Here is a 12,281-nt window from a genome sequence, read left to right as displayed (position 1 = left end):
TTTAAAAGAATTCCTTTTCAATACAATCCAAGAGATTTTCATTGGGCAGGACAAACAAAAACATACAAATACTGGTCAAGAGGCCCCTCATCCTCCTATCTGTAAATTATTTTTGGTTCTTGTGGTGAATTTGGTTGGGAACTTGAAAGATTGTCTATTGCAGCTTTTCTACATTTTTTCACAGCATTTTCTCAGTAAGAAAGTATGCATGTCTGATGTTTCCACAGTTCTCCACATACATATACTAAGCAGTATATTCCAAAATTCATAGTGTAAAAGGACTCCCTGAGTTCAAGGTCCAGAAGAAAATGGCATCTTCGAAAAGGAAACAAGTTTCACCAAGAATATGGAAATAAATCTAAAGGACCAGTATCAAATCAAAGTTTTTTTTAGACAAAGGGAAAATAGATTTTTTTGTCACCGAACTTATTATGTTTTTAGAAACTTGCCACTCAACTAATTTTTTTTTTCCTTTTAGTCACTGATGTTAGGTTCGGAATTTTTTTTGCCACTAAAGTTAGGTTCGGATTTGATTATTACCATTATATTAATTTTTTGTAGTATTATTAAAATATAGTGATAACCTGTAATATTTTGATGATTTGATATATGTCTATCTTTATATATAGTACTTTTATGTACCCAGGATCGTTTATCTTCGGTGATAAGAGTTAAACACGCATTTTACGGTTTCAAAAAGTGTACTCTCATAAATTATTTTAGTTTTTCTTCCGAATAAAAAATTAGTGTTTGAATTTTTATACGCAAAAAGAAAATCTCATAAATCATCGAAGAATAAGTTTTCCTCTCTATTTATATATCTTTATCTTGTAAATTATAATAAGATAAAGTTATTAAAAATTATGAGGATAAATTTAAGAGAGATCTTAGGCTGAACTAGGTGATTGAAACTTTAATAGTGAAAAATGATGCATCGTATCACTCAATTAGACTTTATTTTATCATGGAGAGCATAAATTATTTGAAGTCATTGATTCCATACTGATGATTTAATGAATTTCTAGAATTTTAATTACGATTTTTCCTGATTTTAATATTATATCACCTCATTTTATGTTATTATTGCTATATACAAAGATATAAACATACATCATATTATCAAAAAATTATATATCATCACTATGTGTTAATCATGCTACAAAAAATTATCACAATACTAATAATCATATCCGAACCTAAGTGAGTGACTAAAAATAAATCCAAACCTAACATTAGTGACTAAAAGGAAATAAATTTTAGTTGAGTGGCAAGTTTCTAAAAACATAATAAGTTCATGGATCACATTTTGAATATTGTATTGATACTAAGATGATCAATAAAATATGGAACTTTAGATCTAGAAAGATCATCCGCCTATGTTCAATGAACTTAATTACTCAATAACCATTTATCGAGAAATGAAAAACAGACAAGTGATATCAATGATGATTAAATTTCAATTAGATCCACAAGGTAGAGCTACAATGTGACAGAGATATGAGCAATTATATCTATAAGAAATGTTACTTTTCACTAGGCCGACGGGTCGCACAATTTGACAGAAACTACTATCACAATAGTATCTGCACATCTTCTCGTTACCACAAAGTAAAAGAAGTAAAACCTTAGCAAGGCCGGAAAATTCTAACCCGGCCTAATTCTCTTGTGACCAGCTTTCCCATCCGACTTCAAAGCACCACTGGATTCTCCTTCAGAGGAAGCTTCCATGGATTTGCTAAAATTATTCGAAAGATCTGAATAGAGATCAACAACCCTCCTTATGTTATTGTTCAATTCTCTTATCAATCCCACGTTCCTGCTCAAATTGTCAGGGACCTTGGACTCGTGATTCTGATTTATCTCATTGATTAAAATCCTATTCTGATCCAAAATATTTTGAACTTGAGCAAAGCTCTTCTGAAATGTTTGCATCACCTTCCCATCTAACTGGTTTCCATTACCGAGACCCGAAAATGTATCCCCCTCCATATCAACCCAACGAGCGACACTACCGGATCAAGAACACTCCTGCACTGAGAAAAGAAATAATGTCCCAGAACAATGAGACAAATTTCATTAAATTAAATATTAATCAAAAGGAATGACACAGTCATAACTATGCCTGTACTTGCTAATACTAACCCAGACAAAAGATGATAAGATTTATAATTGTTTGATGCAACTTGTGCACAAGAGACAAGTTCTGAACTAGAAAATCATGACATCAATTAAGTTTGGGTCATTTACAGAAAGATCATGTCTTTTAACAAATACTCCATGTACACACACATTTTCATTATTTATCAAAGTAATAAATTATAAATAACTGATGATCTTATTGTCAACATTATTACTATTATTTGGGGCATGTTCAACTGTAAAAAAGCAGATCCCATTTCCATCAAAAAGGAAACTTTTAATGAGTACTGCAAAATACCAACCTTAAAGCTAAGTTCAGGCTTTCAAACAAAGAATGCCAACTCCCAAGACCCCAAAAAAGGCCAGTCAATGATGCAGAGTTGATATGGCTATTGCAGTAAAGCTCACAAGTTTATCAGTTATGAGTTCTCACTCCCAAGACAACCCACTCATGAAAATGAATATATAAATAATATGTGTGCATAAAATCAAGAAAATGATGGGCACAACAAAAAATTATTCAATGTGTGGGGGGAATTGGAAAAAACAAATCTTTCTGCAAATTGTTGTTTCTGGAAAATTAGAGAACAAGGGTGAAATTGGGAATTCAAATGCCTACAATCAGTACACAGAAAAAGCTTGTAGCTGCAGAATCATAAATTCCCAAAATAGCAAACGAAATCAATCTCAATAGGCCTTATAATAATTACCCACCAAACAAATTAATTTACCAAACAAAATCTCCAAATTTAACAGCTGAAAATTCATCAAAATCAATCATTCAAACACATAGCATGAACATAAAAACACAAGATCACAAAACACACAAAAGACTAGCAAATTATTCAAGAATCAAGCGACCCATGAAGCCAAAAGTGATAAAAACAAAAGGGTCGTTCATTATTTAATGTTCAGAGTGATAAACAAATAATTAAAACACATGTAGATAAACACACACAGAGTTATTACATGGTACTACGTTTGTATGAAATCATACCTTTGAAATCTGGGAAAAAAATTGTGAAAGTGAGGGAGGAGAAAGGACAGAGATTGAAAGTAGTAGAAAAGATCGGCGATTGAATCGAATCTCCGGATAGGAGACTTGTTATTTCTAGAGAGAGAAGCATAGAAAGAGAGAGACAGAATATGTAGATTTGACAGTCATATATGTGTGTTGTGTCTAAGTGTGTGTTTATATGTGTTAACGTTTGTGTGTGTGTATCTAGTTGTGTGTCTTATGATATGAGTGGTGTAATTAAATATTTAATAAATGGTGAAATTTTTATTGAGATTTTTGTTGATTAATTGGTTCGATAAAGTCTGTAGTAGTGGTGTGTATCTTGTGCTTGGATTGAGACATGAGATTTACACCTTGGAATCTGACACATGGCCTAGTCCCACCTTAGAGCATCTCCAACCATCTAAACCCCTTGGTTAAAAGATGAGTTGGCATACTTAAAATAAAAAGATATAGCCAACAGCTTCAAAAACTGAACTCCAACCATGATCAGCTGTTGTCTATAAATTTAGCCAACCTCCTATGGATGGCTAAATTTGTCGAACCTCTACATGTCTGTAAGAAAATCTGTAGGAAGATTGTACATCATTTATTACCATATTTAACTGATATATTCTATTTTAATAATTTAAAATATTAATAACATACTATTTTTAAATTATAGCCAGCCAATATAGCCAGTACCATTGAAGCAAAATGTCCTACAGGTTCAGCAAATTTTACATAATGTCTTACAGGTCCAATTTAGCCAACGATTATAGCCAACGCCGTTGGAGATGCTATTATATAACCGCACATTGAATATCTTCTTTCTGTTAATTTTTATGTTGAAATTTCAACTTCAATTTCACAATTTTACTTGATTAGAAGAGTTTAGAATATTAATTTATTTTATGAATGGATATTGTGGTTTTGTTTTAAATTTTTAAAAATTCATCTATAAACATTAATTAAAGGATTTGAATGTTTTTAAATCAATAACAATAATTTTTAACTTTATAACTTCATTTTAGTTATTATATTATCTTTTATATAATATAATGAATCAATATCCCTGGCCTATGTATGCCATTGGCATGTTAAACAACCCACTATTTTCCGGCCGTTAGATGAATATTCAGCGGTCAGGATTATAACAAAAGTTTAATATGTCCAGCGTTTTTTAATCGCGGGACGTGAAAAAAACCCCGTCGAGCGGTTAAAAATCGCTGAACAGACCTCGTCCAGCGCTTTTTAAGCTCTCGACGTAGGTTATAATTCTGACCGCTGGCTATTTATCCAACGGCCATGGCTATATAGGCCGGCTCTTTGACATATGTATGTTAGGAACCGCTGTCCTAGTATAATAAATTGATCTTCTTATATTTTATCTTACTTTTTTTTGTATTTGTCTATAATCTAGAATTTCATTTTTTTTATTTTGGACAATAATATCATCGTGATTTTAGACCCCATCCCATTTTTTTTGTCTTGATGCATAAATAGAAGAAGTATTCTTAATATCATTTCTAGTTTATTTGAACATTTAATAATATGTAGCTTGTAAGTTATTGAAATAAGCAAACGTAAAACTAATAATATAAGTTACAATATTGATATATATAATTAATTAAAATTTTAAATTATCTTAAAAGATTTGATGACATTCAATGAAAATTGTGAATTATATCCAAAAAGATGTTGGTGTTCTATTGGGATTATATAAAATCTATCAAAATCATATGGTATTCAAAAATCAAAGATTTTTTTAGATTTTATGTAATAAATTTTATTTTTCTAAAAGCTCTCGGTAATTCACGAGATTTTGAAATATTGTACTTAAAATTATAAACACTTACTTCAATTCTTTGATATTTCATATCAAATTCTAGATACATCAAATCTTTTTCTCAAAAAAATTTCAAATGTTGAGTTGTCAATACATAGATGGTAACATTCTTAATAATAATATAAGACCGTGTGTATACATATCTGCCCCAAATGAAAATTTGTCATGTGTTATTGTTGAGAATTATTTCATGTAGAACCTTAAGATTTTGATTGGACTGTTTCTCAACAGAATATCAAAACTCTAGTTTCGCGGAGATCTTAAGTTTGACTCTCCATCACCTCTAATATTCTCACAATCGACTCCGTCACCTCAATATTTTCACAATATATATATGGATACGAAGGCATATAATTGCCCCGCAGATGAGCGCCCATGATCCTCCCTTCAACCCAGAAATGGGATTTCGAGTGAAGTGGAGTGTTGAAATATAGTATAAGATCCAATTTGACCTTCCTCTAACACCTTAAAATTTTAATCTTTAACTCAAAAGTTTTAAATGGATTTCTTCTCAACAATTATACCCCATCATTTTATATATAATTAAGAAATTTATTCGGGATATATACCGCTCTGCAAGATTTTATAACACCAGTACGATACTGTGCAATATCAATTTTAAAACATGGATTTTAATTATAATCATGGATCAAAAGAATCTACGTTAATGTATGCATCGGGGCATTGATTGTGACACAGATGCTCTTTCCAACAAAGTGTTTAACATAGTAGATACATACTTATTTTCATAATCTAATGTGCTTTGCACGATTACAATAACAAATTATACCAACCATGATTACATGAACTGATTTATGATTTTTATACTACTAAATCATGTGCTAGGAAAAAGCCAAGTAATTACAAGTTAGAAAAGAGTTGAGTTACTAGATACAGCTCTGCATATTCCATTGATCCAGAGACATGTGTTGTTATATAGTGACATATGGTAGAAATTAGAGTTTGATTAATTAACTAAGTTGATTGGTGTTAAGGATAATGAGTTGTCTATATGTGTGAAGAATGTGATAACCACTTTGGTTGATACAATCAACTACTAAATTATGGAATGGAGATTCCTTATGAATCATATTGAAGGACAGATAATATCATCATGATATGAACAAAATTAAATTAGCCATTCGAACATATGGCCTCCTCAGTTCAACCCGGTTACTAGTTTCGTCGCTCCTCCCTCATTTTGTTTCGTTTTTTGGTTTTTTTAAATTAAACATTTAATGATATTTGGTTTAATTCTATATATATAATGATATTTTCTTTTTCTTTTTTGTCCTAAGATACTCTCAAAGACAACATAAGTAATTTGACTAAAATAAAGAGATATGGTACATATTTTGTAAAACAACATAAGTAATTTGACTAAAATAAAGAGAAGGTACATTTTTGTAAAATCATTCTTCAATAGTTTAGACTTGCAATATATATTTGGACTCCGAGTTTAAAAAATATGTATAAAGTAGTGGAAAAGAGAAAGAAAAGTGGGTGAAGTGGTGGGACTCACAATTTTTAATGTATAAAAGGGAGATACGGAGTAAAAATAGTGTGAAAAAAAAAACTAATGAGATCTATTTATTATTTTTAGTAAGTTTTGATTAAAAAATTGGATGAAACATCAAAAAATGAAACTGTAAAAAAATGGTTGGGATGAGGGAACATTATTCTTATGGTATATAAACATGAGAAGGATTAAAGCAAGTTGAAAAACCTCTTTCAAAATTCGATCTTAGAAACAATTCAGGAAAAAAGCGAAGACATGGAATCCGATCTAAATAAGAATGTGAAAATAATGATACAAACAGAAAACGAAAAAAAAAGGCTATTTCATTTCAGAGACTGAAAACTTATCTTCAGAAGAATACTTGCAAAAAGATAAGGTTAGATATGTGGAGGGTTCGATGGAGACAAAAGTCTCAATGAGCGTCGCAACAACGATGAGGTGAATGGTGATCAGGTGGAGAGGCCATGTCAAATGAGTCAGCTGATATCTCTCTGTCTCTCTCCCCTCTTTAGCTGCTTTCCGGTTGTTGCATTCATTAATTTCAAAAATTAAATTATGACGGAAGAGAAACGAATTTCATCAAATTTATTCGTGGTTTAAAACCTTTTAGGCATGGGGAATAAAAGATAGTCAGATTAACGAACGGAATTTGATTCCGACTTTTTTTTTTTAATATTTCTTACAACTTGGAAATTTAAGTCACCCAATAACATGTATAATATGAGCTAATAACATGTCTCATACTATTTTGTGACGAAATTTAGAACCTGTTTCACTGAATTTAAAATTATGTCTTATAATTTAATGTAATTTAGTGTGCTAAGTAGAGTTTAATATGTTTATTAGGATAATTTTGACTTATTAATAATTTTTGGGTTATTAAAAATAATAAATATATAATTTATGAATAACTTATGATTTATAGGTATATTTTTAATAAAAAAAAGTTCAAAATTTTGGGTCACTGAAAAAGATATCTCAAACTGATTTGTGGTTCTAAATCAATTTCAATCTTATTTTTGATTTTATGTCTGATCTTGACTTATTACACAAATCAACATTTTTCAATTCCAGAAACAATTTTAAGTGGCATACTTAAAATATTGACAAACTGACTCTTAATTCACCAGATATACATACAAGAGCGATATGTTTATAGTATTTAAAACTCTATAAGCCCTCAGTCTAAGTAAAAATAAATAGGCTCTTACTTCACAAATACATGATATACTTACGATATTTAAAATTCCATAAAAAGTGTACAAAACAATTATTGGATTTTTTTTAGTGTGTGTTTATAGATATATATACTAACAATCACTTTTCAGTTAGATCGCTGATTTTCATTGATTTCAATTTTTTTAGTAATGATGACTCTTTGGGTGCTCAAAAATTTTCACAAATAAAAATCTTTCACCCAAATAAAAAGTAGTAATTGTTATTGTATGGACGGACATGAGCACACTAGAAAAATCCAATACTTATATTTATTCACAACACAGTGTCGATCACTCACTTAAATAATTATACTCGTAATCGGGGAGAAAATTTAAAGCCCGTCTGATTGGATTTAAATTTATGACTTGTGACTTAATATGATAAGCTGAGAGTTTAAAATGTCTTTTTGGTAAATTTTGGTTTATTAATAATTTATGATTTATTAAAAATAAAATAATAATAATGATAATAATAACAGTATTTTATGAATAACTTATCACTTATGGACAATTTTTACTAAAAAAGTTTAAAAAAAATTAAATTGATGAAAAAATATTTCAAACTACCTTCTAGTTTTGAGTCTCCTATTCCTAAATTCAGGTCGATTTATGACTATTATATAAATAAACGTTTTTTGGTTTAAAATTATAAACAGTTTAAATTTATGAATTATGATTATCGACATTAATCTTTACTTTGGTTTCGGTCTGAGAAAAAAAAAATATTGGAAACCACGGCAGAAGAAAAAACAGCCAACGGCCATGTGAGAGCAGCAGGCTCTTAGCCTGTAGTGAAAACATGAGGCCCATCTGATATTTCAAATGCACGGTATCATGAGCCGCCCCGAATATATGCTGATACTAATGTAGAAATGTACAATAAAAGCACGAGTCTGAATAAATCTGGACTTTTTGAGTATGCCTTTAAGCCCTTTTGGTGAACAAGTTAGTCTCTTTTGGGCTGGACCTTGCTGGGTGTTGTCAATACTATAAAATTACAAATCAACTATGGTGTGCAGATGTAGAGAAACGTCCATAATTTTCAGAAAATCCTTATGCCAGATAAAACAATCATTAGTCAAAATATATCAACCCAAATGATTTGCGTACGTCTCCCTCACCGAAAGGCAAAAAGCAACCAAAATAGTGTAATGCGTGGATTCGTGTTAACACACCGGAACATCCATATTATTTTCGAGACGGATATAAGTGCAAGACTGACCAAAAAATTATCGTTATATCAAATTAATTGGTTTATTAAAATTATTGATTTGGCCCATATTTATGAATATCATGGGTTTCTAGAGTCAAGACTTGAAGTTGCTATCTAAATAGTATTTGGGAAAAAGAAAAACAAATTGGGAAGTGTATAGGAGCCCATGCTCTTTCCTTTTTAGTTTGAGTTTAAAAAGTCTGAAAAAGTATATGAAGTGATGAAAAAAGAAAAAGGCTGAGGGCCTACTGGCTCCAGGACTGCAGCCTCTAATGTACATACTGTACTGCCACTCCTCCAGTCTCCACCGATACTTAGATTCCTGTCTCCACTCCTCAGACCACATTATCCTCTTCTTCTAACATTGACCCAATTATTGTCATTCCATTTCTAATTTTCTGTTTTAGTTCATGTGCATTCCTATACCTTGCTGTCTTATAATAGTATTTGTTCTGTTGAGAACGGTCATGAGTAAATCTTATGTTATATTTCAACACTTCTCATTTGCAATCCTATTTTTTTTCTATTTTTTACATGACTCTTATATTCTGAGAGAACAGTTCATCTAAAATCTTATGGTGTTAGACGAGGTCTCACATGAATCCTATATTACATTTCAATGTGTTCTAATAAAGTATCGGACATGTAGAAATGATGTCAATAATGTACTTTTTAAGAATCGATATAATTAAGAAACCCATGTCGATCTTGGTAGAAATGGTGTCGTTAATGAGTTTCTCAAGAAATCAAGACATATCCAAGAGGAGAGTCGCAGCATTATTACAAGCAATTTTGTGAACATTCCAAGTTTAAGCAAATCGAGGGACTATTGATAAATTTAAAATCAAATTGGTGTTGAGAAGCAACATGGAAAAGGGCAAAAGATATGAATGAGCTAGCCAATCTGGTCAGTTGTGAAAAATCCAAGCTAATAATGTTGCAAAATCTCAAAGTAGTTGGCGTTTTCAGCAAAGAGAAAATGAAAAAACAAGGAAACCACACACATGCTTCTGACTCAACACTAGCACAGTAATTCAACTTAACAGACAAACCCTTTGCACAAACATAAGAAAAAAGCTGAACCCCCTGCTGCAAGTTCAGTCTTCAGAAAAAGGCTCTTGACACAAAAGGAACTGAATGACCACTACATGTAAGCACTTTTTTGGCCTGTGATTCTGAAACCCACAATGAAAAACTTTCACTTTTCTGCAAAACAATATCAAGTATAATCTGCATTAATAAAAAGACAAACTTGCTAGTGCTTTAGGAAGATTTAACTTAAACATTAGTACCATTATGAGCCCTGAAAAAGTCTTCATGTGAAGATCTAGGCATTGATATTGAGAGCTGAGTTTCTTCCCATGAGTCCTTGTTTCTTGGCCCTTCATCAAAGAAATGGTGCATTACTTTCTGAGGTTCTTCTTCTCTTCCCATTTTCATCATCTCTCCCCACCCTAAATCTTGTTTTTCCCTTGAGCTAGGTTGAGTAAAAGGGTATCCATTTTGTAAAGCAGAGCAAGTCCTTTGTTTGTTCATTGCTAGTGGCTGATCTAACAGCCAAGAAGATTCACCCAATGAAGAACCAGACATGCTTCTCATAGTCCCACTAGAACTTGAAGACAAAAAATTGGGATGCTCACCAGCCTCCTCTTTAATGCCATGAACATAACTGCTGTATTTACAATCATCAGTCAAATCAGTATACATTGAAACAAGAACTCATGGTACTATGACATAAAAAAAAAATACTTAATTGTTGAATTGGATTTTCTTGATTCAAAAAGGAGTATTTTAGTTTTTTTTTGTGGATCCATTGCATAACAAAGATTAACAAAACATAAACATACAAATTCTTCAACTACTACATATGCTACTGAATTTGCTAAACTTTATACAAACCCGAGTTCTAATATCATGTTGAGTTATCAGGTCTCCCAAATCCATAAGGTACTAGAAGGCAATGGACTTGATCAGATTAAACAAACATACTAGCAATTCAAGCAAAATCACAAAACAAGGCAAACCTGTAATTTCTTTCTGAAGGTCTAGAATGTGGATAAAGGAAGGGAGTGCTATTAAGTGTGGTAACACCATTCTGAGAGGATAGTGAAGGACCAAACTGATGAGATGCCTTGGCTTGAAAAACACTATAAGGGCTAGGGGAGAGGTTTTGTGGGCTTTTTCTAGTGTTTGATGAGATGGGCACCCCTGTTTTTGGCAAAGAAAGACTTATATCATTCATACTAGATGTTGTTGATGATGTTAAGTTAGTTTCCACTGGCTTTCTTGAACGGTTCCTGCCTCTATGCATGTGTCTTTCACAGTACTTAGAATCTGGATAAGCTTCTTTTGAGCACCTCCATTTTTTTCCATCAGTCCTTCTGCACCTCCCTGGCTCTGGATCTATTTTTCTCCCATATCCCATATGGTAATGGTTCCATCCAACTGCACCAATACAACGATATTTATCGAGATTAAAAATACACTATCTTTATTATGTCGAGACCGGAAATACTAAAATATTATTTATTTGACGAGATTATTCATTTATCGAAATTTTAGAGTATGTCAAGATTAGGAGCTTACTTTGTTGAGGTGGGTGGAGGTGGAGGAGGTTGGACAAGGGGTCCCAAGAGGAGGTTTTGATAGTGGAGAGGAGCTCATGAGGGATGGGATTACCAGAAGCCATGTACTTGAAGATAAGAGCTTGGTGCTCAAGTTCTTGCCATTGAGTTGGTGTGAAAGGGAATCTAGTGTTGTTTCTTGCACCAGAGGCATTAGGACTCATCATCATCATCTTAATCTATGTGTAAATATGAGCTGAACAGAGAGTTAAGAGCAAGAGAAGTTGTCAAGAGAGGAAGCTTGTTGGTGATGTTTGCAGTAGTGTTTGAGAGGGTGTGTATTAGAGTAGTAGTTTATTTAAGGGACCATGAATTGGGTTTATTAAAACAAATGCTTCTGGTTGCATATGCTGCTTGCTACTGCCATTTCTCTATGGAAAGCACAGTCACGGACACAGAGACACATGCTCTCTCTTTCTAGTTTTCTCTCCTTCCTTCTCCTCTCCTCGGTCAGTCATCGACGTAATTTGGTATTTCAAAATAGTCGGGGCTAAAATATTAAATTGTATGTTATTTTGAGATATAAAATCAAAATTTTACATTAATCTTAACTAAACATCATAATTCATATAATAAATCCTCTATTTAAATTTAAATATGGACCGGAACTTTAGTGGGTGTTTATTTCAGACTTATAAGTCCAGCTTCTGGATTATAAATTATGAGCATTTATTCGTACCGTTTGTGTAATAAGTCAAGAAACACTTATAAAAATCTATTAAT

The 12,281-nt window shown here is 31.9% G+C and overlaps 2 protein-coding genes across 5 annotated transcripts; both read right to left on the bottom strand.

Annotated features, from left to right (window-relative positions):
- Positions 1-1,434: 1,434 nt before the first annotated feature.
- LOC108211430 (protein ELF4-LIKE 4) lies at positions 1,435-3,340 on the bottom strand. 3 transcript variants are annotated; one of them, XM_017383032.2, is made up of 2 exons: positions 3,137-3,340; positions 1,435-2,028 (listed from the first exon to the last, which is right to left on the bottom strand). In XM_017383032.2, exon 2 carries the CDS (start codon positions 1,987-1,989, stop codon positions 1,645-1,647), a length of 345 nt encoding a protein of 114 aa, XP_017238521.1. In that variant the 5' UTR covers positions 1,990-2,028; positions 3,137-3,340; the 3' UTR covers positions 1,435-1,644. The 3 variants fall into 3 exon arrangements, with proteins under 3 accessions (XP_017238521.1, XP_017238520.1, XP_063945652.1); XM_017383031.2 differs by having other exon boundaries at positions 1,435-2,033; positions 3,137-3,339; XM_064089582.1 differs by lacking the exon at positions 3,137-3,340 and adding an exon at positions 2,442-3,128 and having other exon boundaries at positions 1,435-2,033.
- Positions 3,341-9,825: 6,485 nt separating this feature from the next.
- LOC108213301 (growth-regulating factor 1-like) lies at positions 9,826-12,027 on the bottom strand. Of its 2 annotated transcripts, none has more exons than XM_017385083.2 (4): positions 11,521-12,027; positions 10,959-11,379; positions 10,227-10,603; positions 9,826-10,140 (listed from the first exon to the last, which is right to left on the bottom strand). In XM_017385083.2, the coding sequence occupies exons 1-4, from the start codon at positions 11,729-11,731 to the stop codon at positions 10,133-10,135; spliced, it is 1,017 nt and encodes a 338-aa protein (XP_017240572.1). In that variant the 5' UTR covers positions 11,732-12,027; the 3' UTR covers positions 9,826-10,132. The 2 variants fall into 2 exon arrangements, with proteins under 2 accessions (XP_017240572.1, XP_017240570.1); XM_017385081.2 differs by having other exon boundaries at positions 10,227-10,606; positions 11,521-12,026.
- Positions 12,028-12,281: the final 254 nt, after the last annotated feature.

This window comes from Daucus carota, chromosome 3, assembly GCF_001625215.2.
Source record: "Daucus carota subsp. sativus chromosome 3, DH1 v3.0, whole genome shotgun sequence".
NCBI classification, from domain to species: Eukaryota; Viridiplantae; Streptophyta; class Magnoliopsida; order Apiales; family Apiaceae; genus Daucus; species Daucus carota.
The sequence above is the reverse complement of the archived record's forward strand: the minus strand, read 5'-3'. Positions and strand labels throughout refer to the sequence as shown.

Bases quoted from the DNA above. Each gene is read 5' to 3' on its own strand.
- LOC108211430 (XM_017383032.2), bottom strand. From the start codon at position 1,989: ATGGAGGGGGATACATTTTCGGGTCTCGGTAATGGAAACCAGTTAGAT.
- LOC108213301 (XM_017385081.2), bottom strand. From the start codon at position 11,731: ATGATGATGATGAGTCCTAATGCCTCTGGTGCAAGAAACAACACTAGA. The intron at 11,380-11,520 runs GTAAGCTCCTAA...GTATTGGTGCAG, and splicing joins CCTCCACCCACCTCAACAAA to TTGGATGGAACCATTACCAT. The intron at 10,607-10,958 runs GTTTGCCTTGTT...TTGTAAATACAG, and splicing joins CCTTCAGAAAGAAATTACAG to CAGTTATGTTCATGGCATTA.